Source organism: Pagrus major, chromosome 1 (genome assembly GCF_040436345.1).
Source record: "Pagrus major chromosome 1, Pma_NU_1.0".
NCBI classification, from domain to species: Eukaryota; Metazoa; Chordata; class Actinopteri; order Spariformes; family Sparidae; genus Pagrus; species Pagrus major.
The window spans coordinates 30559093-30579061 of NC_133215.1; the positions used below are offsets into that span (position 1 = coordinate 30559093).

At 41.0% G+C, this 19969-nt stretch overlaps 2 protein-coding genes across 2 annotated transcripts; one reads left to right on the forward strand and one right to left on the reverse strand.

Annotated features, from left to right (window-relative positions):
- Window positions 1-1664: 1664 nt before the first annotated feature.
- On the reverse strand, window positions 1665-4568 carry crybb1l2 (crystallin, beta B1, like 2). Its single transcript, XM_073465192.1, has 5 exons — window positions 4479-4568; window positions 3959-4077; window positions 3220-3352; window positions 2944-3086; window positions 1665-1836 (listed from the first exon to the last, which is right to left on the reverse strand). Exons 1-5 carry the CDS (start codon window positions 4566-4568, stop codon window positions 1665-1667), a joined length of 657 nt encoding a protein of 218 aa, XP_073321293.1.
- Window positions 4569-10551: 5983 nt separating this feature from the next.
- LOC140995213 (beta-crystallin A1-like) lies at window positions 10552-15610 on the forward strand. The gene is made up of 5 exons (XM_073465182.1): window positions 10552-10626; window positions 10748-10866; window positions 13349-13490; window positions 13707-13849; window positions 15208-15610. The coding sequence occupies exons 1-5, from the start codon at window positions 10552-10554 to the stop codon at window positions 15353-15355; spliced, it is 627 nt and encodes a 208-aa protein (XP_073321283.1). The 3' UTR covers window positions 15356-15610.
- Window positions 15611-19969: the final 4359 nt, after the last annotated feature.

The window sequence follows — 19969 nt, forward strand, 5'->3', positions numbered from 1 at the left end:
TCAATCAACAAATCTTAAAGCTCCTTCTACACAAGTAGAGGATAAATAAATGGTGGTAATCTCATCTCCCTGTTGTTTTTTAGTATCCGTATTATTGACCCACATCCGATTTAACTTGTTGTTATGGCGGATACACTGTGCCAGCAGTCCCTTCAGTCATGTTGACAGGCTAAGGCAATTCAAAATCAATCAGGAAACTAATAGAGGACTGTAAATCAGTGAGCCAGACAGCCTTTTCAAGTTATTCATATTACTACAGTTCACGATTGTGGTAATGAAAATCAATCAATCAACTTAGTGTGAGTGTTTATTTATTGTCTCATTCCGACTTGAAACAGACTTTGATGAGTAAAATTACTTCAGGTGCCCCTAAAGTAATTTCTTGGTCACTTGGGGCCAGCAGACACACACCAAAATCACACCATTGACATAAGTTCATGTTGCCGAACGGTTAGCGAACAGGAACCTATTCAGTACTTCCACATACATCAGATGCAGGGCAGCATTAGCATACATTGCAGTCTTGTTTCTTGCCACCTGATAAATGTAAGTCTAATATTCACTCTCTTTTAGTTGTGACGTGGCTCTTCTCCAATTCCCAATGAAAATGTATATCTGGCTCTTTAGCTGCTAAATGTTCCAATACCTTCATTAGCTAGTAGCCATTTTTTTCTACTTGTCGTTTGGTATTGGGCAGGAAGTGTACAGCAGGTTTATCAGAGTTTTAACGTGAAGTTTTGGGCAGTAAAACCGAAACAATGAGCTGAAAGACACTAAAAAAACATATGTAGAGCTGAGGGGAACTACAGATACAGGTTATAATTATTTGTGGGTTTGTTACTGTGAGCAACTATTGTAACTCAGAAAAATATTGATTGCAACAGCTTTAAGTTTAGGATCTGTTTTAGCGTTAAGGTAAATGCACAAAATACCACTGACTGTCCTTGTAGGTAGGAGGGGGCCCTTTATGTGTCTGTTCCCACAGCCCTTTTGTCTTGGACATCTATATCATCACCATATCTGATAAATAAGACGTCATTTCAAGTGGAACAGGATGTGAGATACTTTATTGGGGTTTAAAGTTGCTGTGGCTGCAGGATCTGAGCACAGAGGATTCACCACAGCTCCTCTTGCTGTGGCTTTCTTCTGTCTCAGTTCGCCCACCACACAAACACACACACAATTCCACACTGGTACCCCAGTCAGTCCGGCTCTAATGGGCTGAGTGAGGGCTGACGTCGGTGTGATGTGGAAGAGGAGTTTGAGGGGGAGAGAGGGTGGGAGGGGAGGAGAGAGAGAGAGAGACAGTGGGGAGACGGGAGCTGACAAACAGAGTCGGTGCTTGAAGGAGAACAGAAATAGTTTATTATCAGATATAGTATCAATGGTCAGTGTAATTATCTCCCCCTTCCCTTTGAATAACTTTTCATTGGTTGCTAAATTACAGTCTTCCAACAACTAAAAATAACAACCTACTGTATTCCTTCCATCCTGCAATTAAACTGGCCAGAGACTTTGGGACAGAGGAGGAAATATTACATCCTCTCCCTCTTCCTCTCCTTCTTCGCCCTCCCTCCTCCTCCTCCGCCTCCCCCTCCGTCTCTATGCCCGCACTCCGCCTCCATCTCTCCTCCGATCCCTCTCTTTCTCGCCCTCGCTGTGCTTCACTTGGAGGACATGGTGTAGCAGCCGTGTGGGTGCCACTGCATGTCACGGATGCGCCTAATGGACTGCATCTGGGGGCAGCGGGCGCCGAACTCGTTGAAATGCCTGAACTCGCCCTTCTCCAGCACGTACTGGCTGCCACGGTAGCCGGGGAACTGGTAACCCACCCAGCTGCAGAGAGAGAGCAGAGGAGGAGGGAAGATAATTTACATTTTCAAATTGGGGATGGATTGCATGGTAGCAGGAATACATAACATGAATGATTGGGCAGAGAAAATAGATGCAAGGAAAACTAACAGAAGGTTGAAAGATGAGTAACAGACAGGTAAAATGTCTGCGAATGATGCAAGAAACACAGGTGTAAACAGATCAGCAAGGTTAAACGTCTAACAAATAATTACAGTGATGTCAGTTCTCAGGCAGACTGCCTCTCACTTGTTTGTGTCAGCGAGCAGAACAAATGAAGTAATCACAGCATTCAGAGACTGTGTCTGCTGCCTGTGACAGCTCTGACACAGACACTGAGCTGCTGACGTACTACAGTCTCCACTCTCTCGACTAAACTTTTCACACTGCATATTCTTAGCTCAAGGTTATCCTTAGACCTCGGCTAATTATTGGTCCTGGGATAACTTAGCCCCTTTTCACACACACATGGTTAACCCAGGGGTAACCTAAGCCCAGGGCTATATGATTCTACACTGCCCCTCTACTAGCCCTGGGTTAAATGTTGGCTGGAACATGTAACCAATGTTTATTTTAGCCCTGTTTTACACTGGGACCTTTTAGCCCCTTGTTGATTTTCAGTGGATAACCCCACAATTAAGGGGCTCCGGAGCTCGCAAGCCCTGGGCAAAAGTCAGGGTTAGCCTGTTTTGGATTGTGCCAGTGTGGGAGCTTCTTAGCCTGAGGCTGAGAAAGTTGTAAGATTGCTTTTAGCCCTGGGCTAAGTGTAGTGACAAAAGGCCCTTTATTAGAGGCTTTTAGCTCAACTGAGCATACAGACATTAAAGTGCTATTCATCTTCTCATCTAAGACAGCGAATGCATGTATTCCACCATGTTGCCCTGCCATGTTTCTACAGTAGCCCAGAACGGACAAACACTGACTCTAGAGAGGATCTTCTGAGTTTTTTTTTTTCTTTTAGCAGCCACAGTAGAGGCGGGGTGCTCAGTTGGTTGCAATCTGTAAGCTCACACCTAGACGCCACTAAATCCTACACACTGGACCTTGAAAAAAAAACAACAAATGCTCGTAACATGTTGCCACAATACTCACGTTCCACAGCTGACCATGATGCTGCCCACTCTATCGGTGAAACCGTAGGAGAACAGGCTGGGGACATCATCGTCCATGATCTCCATCTTACGACCCTTGAACTCTCCGACCTCGTACAGGCAGATCTTGTGCTTCTCGGGGTCCTGGAAGGGCGGGGAAAGTAAAAAGGGGAAAGCAGTTGAAATGATGGGAGACAGAAGATGAAGAAAAGTAGGAGGAACTACGTGCATGTAAAATAAGCTGCCAATGAAAGTATTCTGTTGGCGCAGGGTTTACCATGCGGACAGGCCTGAAGGACAGCAGGTAGTCGTTCTTCTGGCAGTTGCTCCAGGAGTCCCAGCGGGGGTACTCGCCCTTCTCCAGGATGAACATCTCACCACAGAGGTTCATCTGCTCAAAGCCGACGAAGCTGAGGAAGAAAGGAAGGTGGTGAGCTCTACGTATGATGGACGAGCATTGTATCGTCTTTTAAAGGAGCAGCCCACTGATTTTACACATGAAGATCAATTTAGTGAACATGAAGAGTACTACTCTGCCTCCGAAAACTGCTGAATGAGCTTTCAAAGTCTGAAAGTCTCTTTTGAGTGCCAAAACTTTATGGAAGTTGCCTTTCTGTGCTGTATAACGGACATGGTTTTGAAAAAATACTTTGTCACTGTTCTCCTGTTTTCTTTTCTCTTGTTTGCAATTATTTGCCCTCACCTTGAAAAAAAAAAAGAAATCTCCTTATTTCCGTTTTATTTCCTTTGACTTTTATTGCCCCACACTGTTACGTGATCATTGCATGGTGTTATCTGTGAAGTTCACTCTACCGCTGCACTCTCTGCAAATCACTCGGGATAAAAGCATCATCCAAAAGCATCAAATGTGAAGTGTGAAATGTCACATAATGGGGAGGTACAATTGTGATATCACCTGCTCTGTGCTCACAGGAGTGTGGGTGCCGGGTACATTATCTGTACTTGTGTTTGTGGGCGGTTGTGTGCTTGCATCTGTACATGCACAGGCTACTTACGGTCCGCACTCGACGCGCAGGGAGCGCACCTTATCCATTCCCATGTCACACACATTCATACACTCGGCGTTGATCTCAATACAACGGCCCTGGAAGTTCTCCTGGTCAAACACAAACATCTGGATAGAGAAAGAGAAGTGTGGAGTGAGAAAGGAGGTCACAGACACCTGAGGCAAGTAGAAATAGGTTGGAACGGCCTGTGGCAGAGGAGATAAAGTCACCAAACATGGAGTTAAATGAAATGACTGTGTTGTTATGACAGCTCCCCCCCGGTGACTTAATGCACAGAAGCCTCACATGGTGTTTCTTTGCCAGTTGTAGTTGTCAGCCGCCCCCTCACTGAGCTATAACCATCAGGTTGTGATAATAGACATCCGCCCTGAAGGTAAACTGTGAGTGAGGCCAGCTGCTTCACACAGTGTGAAAAATTCTATGTTTGCAGATGTTTGACCATCTGGTGGACATGTGGGGCGTAGTGTGTGTGTGTGTGTGTGTGTGTGTCTGTGTGTGTGTACTGCACCTTGTAGGACATCATGCCCATCTCAGACATCTTGTTCTGAGCCGCCTTCCCATCAGTCTGGGAAGCAGACTTAGATTTCTCTCCAGACATGATGACTGCAAAGAGACGAGAAGAGAAGATGCTTCGAATCACTTCTTAACAGCAGTTTTGTACATTCACATTCAAGGACTGTGTGAAAATTACTGGTAGAGGCGTTAAACATAAAGCAGCTATTGGGAAATTTCGTATTTTGTTGATTCTGGCAGCCCCTTTGAAGGCGGTGAAGAAAAGTAGACGATTATTTTTAGTGCCATACCATCAGACTACAGAGCAGTTGAAGACGATGTACTCCAATACACCAATAGCCACCAAATTGCATAATACAAGTTGATTAGCGATATCCAAAATTATGGTCAAAATGATGCATCCTGTTTTCCAACTATTCCAGCACTTCTGTATTTTTGAAACAAGAGCTGCCACGTTCACTTTATATGAGATGTTGACGTTTTTTGTTTTTTTTTTCTGCTTCCTGTTAAAATACAGAATTACATTAAGGAAGCTGCTTTAGGAGATGACAAATGCTCTCTAGAGAGATAACGTTCAATGACTAAAGACCCTCTCAATCTCCCAATTGACTGAAAGATTTAGATTGTCCTCCTTTTAATAAAAAAAACCTCCCTCTCCCCACAATGCCCCCCTAATATTTTTCATACAGTCCCTAAAAAAGATTAAATCAGATCAGACTTTATCACACAAATTATCTTGCCAGTTGTCCTGCTTTACACTGATATTTATATTATAAAACAGCAACTTTTCCCGTCAAAAATCACCAAAACAGCCAAAACGAAGTACAAAAGAAAATTAAATGAATCTAGAAACATTCCTTGCAAATGACCACGTTAAACAATCGTTTAAATGTTTTAAGTAAAACGATTTTTTCACGTTTGAACCTGAATTTACAAACTGAGCAGTTAAATCCAAGTGCTGTGTTTGTGGAACCAACCTGACTGGATGTAAGCATTATATTTAGCATAACGTATACTCAGAATGATCTCTAATGTTTATTCTGAATGTGAAAGGCTGAAACCTGCCACAGTGAAATTCCACCAACAATTTGACAGTAAGTTTGACACTAATATCATGAGCTCAAACTATGATAACGCTTTCTTATTACAAAGTATTACATCCGTTTCTTCCTGCTCTCTACCTCCCTCGCTTCCTTTTTCTTTCTCCTTCCCTAAGATGTTTGTCCACTGTCTTACCTGTGGCAGTGTGTGCGTAAAGGAGTAGACACGGGGCTGAGACTGGCGGTCTGTGTGAGAGTGCGGGAGGCCCCTATGCGCTTTTATATGCTGGCGCTCAGAGAGAGGGGATTATGGACACAGAAACAAACTCGCTGAGCTCACAGCCCCCACAGAATAGAAATACCCCCATCATCAAAGAGAGAGAGAGAGACGGTGGGGCAGAAAGAGAGCCAGAGAAATATAGGTTGAAAGAAGATAATAAATGTGAGGAGGCAAAAGTGACAAAATGAAAATCAATGTGGGCTCGGACTAAATGGCTTCATAACCAACCTGACATTAAATCCATGAACTGAAAGGAGAGTGCAGTTGGTTTAAAGTCAGATTTTAAGTCTTTTTCTAAGCCTCTGATAACAGTCTTATAATAATGGCATCCAGGCTGACCAGGATCACGTTTAACAGCCTGTCACAGATTTAAAACTTCATATTCCCTCCACTGTCATAGTCAAGAAGCACTGGGACAAATAATAACAAGAAAAGCAATAAGCCGTGAGAAGCAATAACCTGGCTGTTCCACCTCTGGGTGAGCAAAGTGGTTCAGAGTGTGCATGGACAATCTTTCTCCTCATCACAGTGGGAGCAGAGCTATTAAATTAAAGGCCTCTGCCTTTTTTCTTACGTGGGTGAGTAAAATATTGTGGTGGGCGTTAGAAGCAAGAGGAAAGTCCATGAGATGCCTTTTCCAAAGTGCACACAAGGGAGCAAGCAAACTGGTCGAAATGTGTGAACATGATAGGGGAGGTCACGTGATGTGTGACATCAAGTGCTTGATGAAGACAGGAAGTTAAATTACAGTAAGTGTCGCAGCTGTTCATCAGATGAGATCCTGAGGGGGAGATGATTCATGTCTTGGATTCAGTGGTCGGCCTCATTAATCCTGCTGTTGGAATTTCCTCAAATACTCATTCTCAGGTGAGGATCAGTAAAAAGTAACACAAAGAGTGAAGAGGAAGTGTCCAACAGGGAGGGGAAATTGAGTGGGCATCGTGGGGTGCATCCTTGTTTCTATGTTCTCACCTGTCCTCTCGTCAGTACTGGAGGACAGTCAGATCCACCACTTTGGATTGGATTCAGTGACTGGATTCAGTCATGGTCCACCATCCATTCAAGCTGACAATACACTTCTCAGAGCAGATGAATAAAAAGGAGTGATGATACACATCCCAGACCATAGAAATTATAATGCTAATGTAAGGGAAGTGTAAAAGAACATATCATTTTATCTGTGAACATGTTAGCAGATAACTTGATTTCATTTTATTTAACCGGGAAGTTTCTTGAGAATCTTCCTCTTTTTTAAAAGAAAGTAAAGTAGTTTACATGATAATACATACTGTGGCATGTAACCATGGTAAACTTTAAGTCCTTGGATTTTGTTCATTAAAAAACTGAAGAAACTTTCTGAACACTGGTCACTCAAGGACGAGAAGTTATGAAACCACATAACATCTGCAATGCAGTGTATATGAAGGTTATCATCCAGGGGCTCTATCTCTTGGACTACATAAATAATGCACAGTATAGAGCTATGTGTTTTTCACATTCACATCTTGCACAGCTGAAATGATGATCTCCTTAACTGCATAGTTTTACATTGTAGCTCTGCTGTTTTTGTAGGCGAAACTACAAAATCTGTCAGACCATACATGCTCAGCTGACGTATTAAGATCCTGCAGCTGATCTGTGCATTGATCTATATGTGTGAAAGTTATCTTTAATTTGCTTCCTCCTACACACAGTGCATAAAGAGATAGCAGTTCATTGCACCTGCACTGACATTTAGTATTTTATGATTTATGCAGGCCTATTTGATATCTCATAATTCAGGGGTGCCAAAACTTTTTCTGTCCGAGGGCCGAAAGCAGGAACCTATTGTATTGTATTGTTAAGATGCAAATGGTATGAAGTTCACCTCACTGACTGACTTACTGTGCAAAGTGTCCGTCTGCCCACCGTCCTCAGATTACAAAAAATTAATTAATAATTAGGGATCCTACAAATGTAAGTATTTTTATCTCAAAAATTAAAAAAGCATAGTTATTTGTATATTCATTTATTATTAAAGGTGCAATATGCAAGAAGTTTATTTCAAAACATTTCCAACAGTGTGAAGAAATAGCCCTAACAGTTTTGACATTATGCCAAAGAAATCTACGTTCTAAACACCAACGCTGCCCTGCTAGTCCTACTAGCTGCACAGCTAACTGAGCTAAAAAGCTGACAGTAGCTACAGCCATGGATGTATAAAAAGAATACACTTAGCACCAGTTCTTTTCACCACAAAGTGGGTCAGCCCACAGGCCACTCGTTGTTTCAAACCAACTGTTGAAAACAACTGAAAATCTGTTTATCCATCAATATATCAACCATTTCATTAGACTAAGAATGTGAACTAATTTCATCAAAAGCTAAAGGTCTAATTTATAGGACAGTTGATTGTTGAGTCTCATTCCCGACTCGTTGAACACTGACGCTCTATCTCTCAGAGCAAATTTGACGAGTGTGGAATGAGAATCATCAAATATCTTACAAATTGGACTTTGAAGCAGAGCTTCCTGACAATCTTCCCCACACCAGAATTATGAAGTAGAAAGAAGTCTCCTGGGGAATGATAACTATGACAGTCACTGCAAAATTCATATTCACTTCAGTTATACAGCATCTTCACACACTACCTGAAATATTCATGTCTAGGAGAACAACACGCATGACTGCCTCATTATAAAATAAGGTTGGTGCAGCAGTGAGTGGGAAAATAATGGCAGCGTCGTGACTTGGGTGTCCTTTGACGTGGCCAGCGGCTTTGTATGTTTCTTGTACATGTGTGTGGCTGTGTGTGTCTTTGTGTGTCAGCCTGTATGACGGGGGAACATATCAAAAGGAGCTTGGTGCCAGCCCCCTCGTGTGCTCTCTAGATGAAATGTCAAGGGCCAAGGCCCAGATGTGGTGGTGGGTGTGAGGGAGGGGGTGTTGCTGTGGCAACAGTGGCATGTTGTCTATTTAAGTGATGGACCGAGGGGTTTTAATTAAGACATCAGAGCGAACACATTCCTTGGATGTGACACGGGTGCAGTGATATAGAGTGAACATATTTTCACATTTTCATTTTGTTGACTTTTTGTTCTTGCATAGAAAAATTCTCTTAATCCACTTTTCTAGCTTTTTCATTTTTAAAGCTCATTATTGCCACAGAGTTATTATTCATTAATAATTACCATCATCAATTGAAATCCTCTGTGACAATTTCCTCAACTTTTGGGACTGACCACTGAAACATTCTTCTCTGGCTCTCCAAATCCTCCTCATTCACTGCCTATAGCCCCGGCCATTGTTGCTCTATACGATGGCACTGCTGACCTATACGAATAGACCAACAACAGCCCCGCATTCCCCAGCCTCACCTCTGTGCCTGCTGTATATGATCTGCTGAGTCGACAGGCCGCACAGGGTTACAAAGAGAGAGAGGGGGAGAGAGAGGGAGAGAGACAGATAGAGAGAGAGATGAGAGGCCGCCCCCCGTGCGCGAGCGCACAAACCGCTTTTTACGCACAAACATGAGCAAAGGGGAGCGCACGTGAGGTTCACGCTCACCTGAGTCAAGCTGACCACAGTTAGCCAGAACAATGCTGCAACTCGTCCTCCCTTTGCCTTCAAAATAAAAGCCACACTAGCTCTGAAGAAGACTTCTGTCATTTCTTTCATACTGATTAACTGCTGGGCTTCCATAGAGATGCTCACCCAACTTTTAGCCCGTTTCACTGTGTGTATTGCTCAGTATGTTGATAACAATCTGTCGCTTATATTCTTGATTAATCAGTGGTTTGTTTGGTTTTTACAAAATGACCTAACAGGCTTTCTTGTGATGTTGTAAAGCAGTGGGAAAACATGTGTTGCCATATCTGAGAAAGCTGGCCCCGCGTAATTTTCCAATCAATTGATCATCAGCAGTTATCCAAATCGACTATTTTAATAGTTTCAGCAGTTTGAGTTGAAGCCTCAGTGGTTATAGGGAATTGTAGAACAACCTATTTAGGCCCGAACAATCATGAATGGGATGAAAGTCTGTTTTGAAACATAAAGCCTAGTAAGCATGAACCATGCCTCATGGTCCAGTTCATTTAAAGGCAAAATAAAATTGATAATTAAAACATCTTATATTTGTATTATTATATATGTTCAGTGTCTTACTCTGTATTACTTGTAACAATCACTGTAACACATTGTAGTCCTACAAGCGGTCACGAGAGCTTAATTTTGAAGGCTCTAAACCGGAAGTATCGTCCTGAATTCGGGCCCGCTTTGAACTTGACAGGCCCGGCCCGCTCACATCATTAGTATGGAGGGGCAACACGGGCACATGCGCGACCACGAGTGTGTGCCGCGTGGACGCCGGTATAAAACCGACGCGCCAGGTTCACACAGTGTGTATGTAAAGAGGATCCGGTGTGTGAGGAGCGAGGAGAGCAGAGAGCATCAGGTGAGCAGGGCCGGCGACATGACTGACACTCAGTAATGACAATGAAACGGATTAAACGCTGTGGGTTCTCCTAGTCCGGACACTTTAGTTTCAAGCTTTTTATTATGAACATATCGTCTGTATGAGAAGTTAAAAGTAAAATTCTGACTTCACATGGGAGGAAAGTGTTAGTTACAACAACTATTTAAAAGCAAAAAAAAAATCCTATTGTTATGAAGTAAATCCAAATCTGCTAATGCTGATAGATCTGACTGCCTGTACATCCTCTCTGATCTCTGTGCTGTGTTTTTCTTTTTCTCTCTATCCCACTGTAGAAATGTATAGATTCACTAGAAGCCACATGACCTCACCCATGTTCTTCCCTAGCATGGACACAGCCCCTTTCTTTAAGGTGAATACACACACACACACACACTAACAAATACACATATACAAACACACACACACACACACACACAGATACATTACACATCCTCATGCCTCCCCCATGTTTGTCTCCCCCCTGTGTGCAGGTGACTGTGTTCGAGCAGGAGCACTTCCAGGGCAAGTGTATGGAGTTCACCTCCGAGTGCTGCAACATCCATGACTGCGGCATGGACAACATCCGCTCCATCCGAGTGGAGAGTGGAGCGTGAGTCACACAGCCTGTACGCCTGCAAGTCTCTGTGGACAGTTGACTGACTCTGTGTGCGTGTGTGTGTGTTGATGTAAGTGTCCGTGAGATGGATGTAGAGAGACAACGAGAGAGGGACGCAGTGTCCAGACTCCCACTAAAGCGTGACACCTGTGAGGTCGCTGTGTCCTACGTGTAGGGTGCACCCAGCATGAGCAGTCATCTTTGAAGACTCAATGAAATGAAATGCTGAGAGAGCGTTTTATCAGGATCACCTGAGGAGCCAGCGGGGTCTTTTAACCAAACTGAAAGCTATTTATACTGCCAGAGTTTCATTTTGTGGAGGCGATTCAAAGCTGAAATACAAGCCTCTCCTGTGGTCACCCGTGGATACTTTAAGGTCCTTTTGGTGAAATGGTGCAACTCTTCTTTTTCAAGTCAAGGTCCCTGTGATGAAAAGAACACCATATTTTTAGAAACTGCTCTGAGAACGATATCATACTGTCGATACTGTCATCTACTGTTATCACACTTCTAACTAATTACTTCCAGTCTAAAAGTAATGTTGCGTTTGTTTGATTCAGTATTAATGCATACCCCTGGAAAACTATGCTAATCATTACGTTAGGATTCAGATGTGGCCCGATTCTAATTGGTACGTGGAAGTCTGTGACATCACCTTTTCTCAAAGGAGCCCCGCGAATCCAAATCAGTGAAAAGAACACATCGAAAACAGAAATCACTTGTAAAATAACCAAAAGTGATCAAACTTCGGCAGGTTATTCCTCATGAATAATCAGCCAGCTCTTCAATCGTTGTGTCTAATGTAACAATATAATGGGAAACCCTCGGCAACCACTTAATTGGCTCCACTTGTACAATCTAATGTTAACTGTTGAACTGGACTGCATTATATTAAGTGTTACTAATATTTTGTCCACCCCAGTTACTTACTCGAGAGGGGCAGAATATCAGAAACGCCTGTTACCATGATGCCCTCCAGTACAACACCACCACCCCCGACGACCTCAATCATCAACATACCGATAGGAATCCTCTTTATTAAAATAAACTTGTACATTAGTTTAGCTTTAGAAGGTAATGTATTCAAGTGAATAAAATGACATATTTCTCTGGGGTAAAATATTTTAGGAAACATTTAGGATAGTGTAAGTATACAACACAACATTTACAGCAAAGGTCTAGTCATGTTTTAGACATTTTAATGCAGAAATGTTACATATTATATGTTTGATTGAATCAATTAGATGGTTAATTGTTTCCTGGATTTTCTATTTAATGTCCACATTAGGAAAAATGCCACAGCATTCAGTTAAATCCACGGTGAATCAACAGATCATTTCATCAACTTTTTCTTTTCTGTGTGGGTGTTACGTAAGCCTTTTTTTTATTCATCAGCTGCTTGTCATCAGTCATTTCTAACATCTTTTCATGGTTGGAAAGAGTTCAGTGTGTTCCTCTGTATACATCAAGCAGCCATCTGTTGGTGACTCCTCACGGGGTTAGAAAAAGTGGTGAGAAATGATTGTCACTGAGAGTGCAACTGTACTATTTGTAGACTAAGGAGGAACAACACCGAATACCAAGTCAAGCTATTTTGTAGAAACTGAGTGGATGATGGTAATCTACAAAGGTGACAGGCTATTACAGAACCTAAAATTGACTGTGTGGAAGTTTCCTCTCTACACTCCTTCATCAAGTGCTCACTCCTCCTCCTCTTCTGTGCAACCTGACCAGAACATGCCAATTACTGTCTGGCCAAAAACACGTTTTGTTTTTTTTATCCTTTGACATGTTGTAAATTCAGCTGACAGATTGTGCTGCCCTGGATGTTGAGAACATTTTTAAACTCCCCCAGGTTTCAGAGGCAAAGGGGAAAAAAGTGTTAAATGTATCGTGTTTTTTTGTTTGTTTGTCTCTTTGTAGCTCCTAAAAACATTAGTTTTAATTAGTTATTTTTAATCTTCGCTCATTATTTTGTGAGAAAATTTAAAAATCACCTTGAGAGATTAAACTGTCTGGGAACTTTTGCATTTTGGCCTTGCTAAATGTGAAAACTAATTAAAACAGGACGCTCACAACTTAAAGGATAAGTCCACCCAAAAACAAAAATCTACTCACCCCCATGCCCATGGAAAGTCGGGTGAAGTTTTCTTTAACATTTTAAAACAGGTCCTGAGCAACTTTAGGCGTTTAGCAGAATGCTGCAACTCTATTTTGTTGTTGGTGCCGGGGTGAGTATATAATGACTGAATTTTTATTTTTTGATGAACTTATCCTTTAATGAACCTGCTTTTGAGGTGCACTGTTTCCTGGGACAACACTGCAGACTGCTCCCTCTCTGCTTCTTTACCTTTTACTCCTCTCACCCCGTCTAGTGTCACCTGTCACCTGTCTGTTTGGTGTTTAGACTGATTCCAAACATTTAACATTGTCATTCCCCATCTGACGATTTCACTTCTTCCACTTATGTGTCCAGTTGGGTGGGTTTCGAGCACCATGACTTCCAGGGCCAGCAGTTCATCCTGGAGAGGGGCGAGTACCCCAACTGGGAGGCCTGCAGTGGCTCTCTGTCCTACCACACCGAGCGCTTCATGTCCCTGCGCCCCATCTACTGCGCTGTGAGTACTTGCAGAGGAGGGGATGGCTAAAATGAGAGAAGTGGGAGTAAAGGAGCGTGAAAGGGCGAATGGAAATGAGAAGATAGTGAGTGACAGAAGGGAGGAAGTGATCAGTAGAGTGAGCCACAGCCAGGGACTGAAACAGCTTAAAAATAGAAATGACACAAGTCAGTGCTGAATGTCTGACGGGCCTAACACTAACTCTCTGTTCAACAGTCTCACCAAAGCAGCCGCATGATGATCTTTGAGAAGGAGAACTTCATGGGTCGCAACACCGAGCTGTGCGACGACTACCCCTCCCTGCAGGCCATGGGCTGGTTCAAGCCCGAGGTGGGCTCCATGCACGTGCAGTGTGGAGCGTAAGTCAGAGTTAGTTCTGAGGGCTTTAAATCTGAGCAGGACAAAAAACATATTCAAGTCCAAACAAATAGACATGAAGAAGTTCAGACATTTTAGGAGACATATCATGTCCCAAAGCAACAAAAACTTCTGTGTTTCTCTGTTTTTCCCCTCTTGAGCAGTTTAAAAGTCCCCAAACTGTCCAACAGTGTCACACTAGTTCCACCACATCTCAAAGCTGGATCACACTTAGATTAATGATGCCTCTATTCTCAGCCTCCCCAGCAGCGTGGCTCTGGGGATGTTACTGTCATTCGGTCTGCTCTTCTGGTCCAGACTGAAATATCTCAACAGCTACTTGACGGATTGCCATTAGATGCCGACGTTCCTTCCCCTCAGCATGATGTATAATCACTTTGATGACTCACTGACTTTTCATTTGGCTCCATCACCAGGTCAAATTTATAGTCATCCAATACTTTAGTTTATGGCCAAATAGCTGTGAAAATAATAACATTCCAATAAGCTGTACTTTGTTTTTATTGCTAATTAGCTCATGTTAGCATGCTAAACCAGTATGCTGAGAGTTATTGGCCAAACGTTAGCATGTTAACATTGTGTAATTGTGAGCTGTGATAGCATAACAATAACTGTAAACCATGATTTCTAATGCAAATTCGGACCCAAATTATCATTCATCTTGCAGTTTGCTTCTCATTGAACAATATAAAGAGCCGTCCAGCCACAGATAGCCACAGGCATCTGTTGTGTTTTACACATTTACATGTAAACCTTTGAACAAACTTTGAATCCTGAAGCCAGACATGGCAGCAAACACATGTTTTTTGTCGTGCACTGTTCAATTTTGAGATTTTAGTTAGAGTCCTTTCTGGAAGTTTATGCATAATAACACAACATTTATTTAGATAAGCTCAGCAAACTTGTATTAATGTAAAGAATCACCCGTGGACGTTTCATGGTCATATCCATTGTTGCTTTAAAGTTTGTAATGCAACACAACACGCACATTTGCAGTGATGTAGAAACACTGTAGTTATACATGGTCGGTGCACCAGAGAGTATGGACAAATGTATTTTTACTGTACAAAGTCCCACTCCCACTGCAATTCTGTAATATTTCTTTAAAATGTTTTTTTTTTAAGGAAAGATATTCAATATATTGTTATCAGAATATTTACTTTTCATTATTGGTACTGGCATCCAGGATCCGTTAGGCTATATATATTTGAATAATTTCCCTAATAGTGGCTAAATCAATATTACCTGTAGAGTTTCTTTATGTAAAGCATGTCATACAAATGTAACTCAGTCTTTATACTGACCTACTTTCCCTTTCTGTCCTCCTCGTTCCTTTCAGCTTTGTGTGCTATGAGTACCCAGGCTACAGAGGCCAGCAGTACATCATGGAGTGTGAAAGACACAGTGGAGACTATCAGCACTGGAGGAACTGGGGCTCCCACTGCCAGACTCCAAAGATCCAGTCCATCAGACGCATCAGGCACTGAGGAGAAGCAGATCAGGACCGGCAACAGTGATGGCTCAGGCTAACACCTGGATGCTGTGCTTCAGGGGCCTGACTATGAGACAAAAGCCTGAAGTTTAGCTTTGGTTCTAAGCTTCAGGCTTCATTTGTCAGGACCGCGACTACAACACAATCCATCAGTGACGTAGCAGCTACCTCTTTATCCCAGCTCATATTTCTGTTGATACTCATTTTGTCTTAGTACAAGTGAAATAAATTCAGATTGAGAACCTGAGAAGTGATTTCTGTAATTCATGTGTGATTGCACAAATGCAGAGAATGCATTTTTTTCATCTACGTGAACGTGTCCCTCAGCACAAACAGCATTCATCATATGTGTGCAAAGTACATTTACTGCAGTACAAAAGTTCAATTTTCATGTACTATCATCTTTTGAGTATTTCCTATTTAGTGAAACTTTACCTTTTTAGCTATGGTCCATATTAACCAGCAAGGATATTTGTAAATGTATAAAAAACACATAGACTTATATGAAGTTTAATTACCCAGTAACATTATGATTGGCTTAAGCAACTATAATAATAGCTCATTAAATAAATGTCTTTAAATGCACCAAAAACAAAATAAATCAATTTATAAAATGTGACATAAATAGATATTTCTGTTTTAACTTACCTCTGTATTTGTTAACCTTTGTATTAATTCAACTATCTATTTATTTCCCATTAAATGATCCATTTTAGCTATCATGTTATTCGGTTCTTTTACATATTTATTTAGGTATTTATTGCTGTATTATTAACCAGTTGCATTTCCCCCCATGTATTTCAACAAGCTGCTTGCATTTTGTTTTGTTTTTTGCTTTATTAATGGAAGTAAATATGTAGATAAATAAATAAAAACAATTAAATTAAACGGGAAAGTAAGTAAATAGTTGAATTAATACAAAGGTCGATCAACACAGAGGAAAATTAAAAGCAGAAATATCAATTTGTCACATTTTATAAATGAATGACACCTACATTTATTTTCAAATTGACTTTTGCTGCATTTAATGGCAAATTAATTTATTGAGCCATTTATATATTTATTTTTTTCAGATTTTGGCAGGTTCAGTCCTCAATAACTTCCACCCTTTTTAAAGCCCAAATCTTCACTGTAGCTGCTAAGCAAAAAACAATAGTGTGTCTGCAGTGGGTGCACAAGCTCGACCACCAGTCGAGGGAGTAAATAGTGTCTTTTCAAATCAATCTGGGATTGGTGGAGACTTGGTTTACACTGAACAAGCTGTATGGAGCTGTTGTATGTTTTGTTACATTTTAAATCAGTCCCTATCTACTTCAGGTTTTAGGAGAATGCTACAACACTGTTTTGCTGTGAGGCTGTTATGTTGTCTACAAACCTTCACCTGACTTTCCATAAGCACAGGGGTGAGAGGGTCATGACTGTGTTTTCATTTTTGGGTGATCACAGAACTTTACCTTTTTTTCCTTTAGTCCATTATAGTAACTCTACTCTTACATAAGTAAAAGACACAAGAAGTGATGTAGTGGACATGTTTTATAAATGTGTGGGTATGTGAATGAACTGTGTCACAGTAACCACAATGAAACATTAATTTAGTCTTGCTATTCTTTGCATTGGCCGAGCTCTGAGGTTTCCATGGTGAAACATGTGTGGCTGTCACAACAGATCTGAGTCAAAGTCAGAGACTTTGGCATCACACCACCCACCAGACAAGACAAACACGTAAGTTAACTTCAACACATTCTTAAGTTAAAAGTATGTGAGTAATTAGGAGCAAGGTACAAAGTGTATTCCTGTGAACACAGCCACAGAGTTTTACACTCTCAGTAATAAGATATTACAGAATCAACAACTTCAGGGATCAGTAAGATCATCAAGTATTAGATCATCAAGTAGCTTTGGCATCAGTTCATTAAAAAGTCAGGAGAAAGAGAATGTGGATTTATTTAGATCAAACTTGCTGTGATTACTTTAACAGAACAAACTGGGTGAACTGAACCCAACCTTAATGTCTGAGTACAGTATCAACAAAACTATATGATCTTTTGACCATCAGTCTGAAAGCATGAGAGCTGACATAACGAGGAATTTTCTCTTAAAGCTGCCTGGATGAGATATCAATAAAGATGAGAAAAGAAAGAATACAAAACAACAAACAAAACAAAAAAAGAGTGTGGTACATCAATTTAGAAGCTATACAAGGTCAGTAAAGCAAAAGACATGACAGGAAATGAAGTGACAACTTTTTACAGATACAGTAATAATAATAACATGTACAGTAGCTTCTGTTTATAGTAACATCTACTTTATTCACTCATAATCACCAAATCAACCAATACCAGGTCTCCAGACTTCCCAACTTGTCATAATTATGAGACCTGTTTCACCTCAGACATTTTGACTTGTCATAGTAGCTAAAGCGCAGGTGTCACTGAAGGCATTAATGATGACTCTGGCCCTGTTTACACCTGCATCAACATGAGTGATCAATCATAAGTGGACAGCTCTAAGTACAGGTGTGAGCGCATCCAAGACGCATTTGAGATCCAATCTGATCACTCAGATCATATTCAGAGGTGGTCTGGGCCTCGTGACGACAGTCTTTCAGCAGTATGTGTACGCGCATGTGTCCTGGGCCACTTTGAAAGACCGCATACTCAAACTTACGTCCTGTAAGCCACAACAGCAGGCAGGGTTGATTACATACTGTACTGTCTGATTTTCATATGATTCACTGTAATGCACATTATATGTTGAGGCTCTCTTTATTTGACAATGTTAGCAGTTAATGTTGGTGAACACAGTCTGTTTCAACTGATTTAACCATTGATTTAATAACTGTGATATATATCCCCAGACTCCCTTAAAAAAAAACACAGTTTTGAGGTTTGCTGAGTGAGGAGAGATTTAACATACTTTAAGAATCGGCTCGGAAGATTCTTTTTTTTTTTTAAGTCTTTTTTTGGCCTTTATTGATAGAACAGTTCAAGACATGACAGGAAACAGGATGAGAGAGAGGGGGAGTGACACGCAGCATCAAATTCAACACATTAAGTTGTTAATTTCCTTGTATAAAGTGTCAGTTTGCCGTGGCTAGCTGTACCAGTCTACCTCCGTTTCTAAAGTGTTTAACATTTAGCAGCTATTTGAACACACTCTTTCAACTGATCTCAACATTATCACTAAATTTATGAAAAAAGACTTCTTTTTGCCACTCCCTTAAAAAATCTACAACAAATTCAGCAAATGTTAAACATGAAGATATCTTCTACTTTCTCTGTAAAAAGCTTTGTGTCCATTTGTTTCAGCGATGTGCTTCTTTATTTGCATCTAAAGGAGGAAAGGAAGAAAACTGAAGCAGCTAAATGGAACTCAGCCATGAGTCATTGCTATTTTTACACCTGTGCTTTTTCTGCTGTGCCATGTCAAAATGTTTTTGTAAAAAGGGCCCATGGCCATTCAGCACAAGTAAAAAGCTGTTTTTGGATTATGACAAAAGAATATCTTTAATAACTGTAACTGTATTATTTTTTTAGGGTTTGTGGGTATCCTGATATGTGTGCAGTTTCAAGGCATAAAGTGACCTTATTTATTGATATGTTGTTTCCTGTACCGTCTCTTGGTTAAATAGTTAGTTACTCCTGTTTTTTTTAACGACGCTAATGATATGACTCAATGGAGAGCAATGTCGGTCTGTCCACCACTTTGGTCCACACTGAAATATTTCAACTTCAATTGGATAGATTGCCATGACATTTTGGACAGATATTCATGGTAAACCCAGATGAAGAATGCTAATGACTTTGATGAATCCCTGACTTTTTCTCTGGTGCCACCAGCAGGTTGAAAATCATGATTTTGAGTGAAATTAACAATTATGAGAGAGACTGCAATGAACACTGACATTCAGCCTCAGTTGTGCTTTATGTTTAATGCTAATTAGCACAAATCAAAATGCTTACACACTGAACTGAGATACTGAACATGGCAAACATTATACCTGCTTAACATCAGCAAGTAAACATTGTTACTGTGAGCTAACATGCTAACATCAGCAGGATACTGGCAAATAACTCCTCCTAAGTGCGGCTGCTAGCATGGCTGTATAATCTTGCTCGCTGACATATTTTATGTTACTTGCTTTCCCTGGAATACATGTTACTATACATATATATATATATATATATGTATATATACCATATATTAATGACTGTACATCCCTATTTCATACCTTATTGGTCATACATGACCGACCAGCTGTACCTGTATCGAGCTTTACTAAAACATAGACACACATTCAAACTAAACTTTATATTAAACTTCAGCAAAAAGCATGTTTAACTTCCCCCAGGATACACATCAGTCAGCAGACACGTGTCAGAGCTCCCGGTGATACCTTGGGTCAGCTTGTTTTCTTTAAGGGGTTGAAAGTAAACATAGACAGAACATTAAATATAGCTGAAGCTGCTTACGCTATTCACATCCAGCAGGAGCCAGACTCTCTAAAAATGACTCAAAACACACTTCACCCTGAGGATAAACTGAGAAAATCAATTCCTCATTCCTTTTTCTGATACATTCAGCCAATTCTTTGTAAAGAAGTGCTCTT

Excerpts from the sequence above, each read along its gene's own strand:
- crybb1l2 (XM_073465192.1), bottom strand. The coding sequence starts at position 4,568 with ATGTCTGGAGAGAAATCTAAGTCTGCTTCCCAGACTGATGGGAAGGCG. Across the intron at positions 3,353-3,958 it reads CTGCGCGTCGAGTGCGGACC|CTTCGTCGGCTTTGAGCAGA; the intron begins GTAAGTAGCCTG and ends TTTCTTCCTCAG. Across the intron at positions 1,837-2,943 it reads ATCATGGTCAGCTGTGGAAC|CTGGGTGGGTTACCAGTTCC; the intron begins GTGAGTATTGTG and ends CTCTCTCTGCAG.
- LOC140995213 (XM_073465182.1), top strand. The coding sequence starts at position 10,552 with ATGTATAGATTCACTAGAAGCCACATGACCTCACCCATGTTCTTCCCT. Across the intron at positions 10,627-10,747 it reads ACACAGCCCCTTTCTTTAAG|GTGACTGTGTTCGAGCAGGA; the intron begins GTGAATACACAC and ends CCCTGTGTGCAG. Across the intron at positions 13,491-13,706 it reads TGCGCCCCATCTACTGCGCT|TCTCACCAAAGCAGCCGCAT; the intron begins GTGAGTACTTGC and ends TCTGTTCAACAG.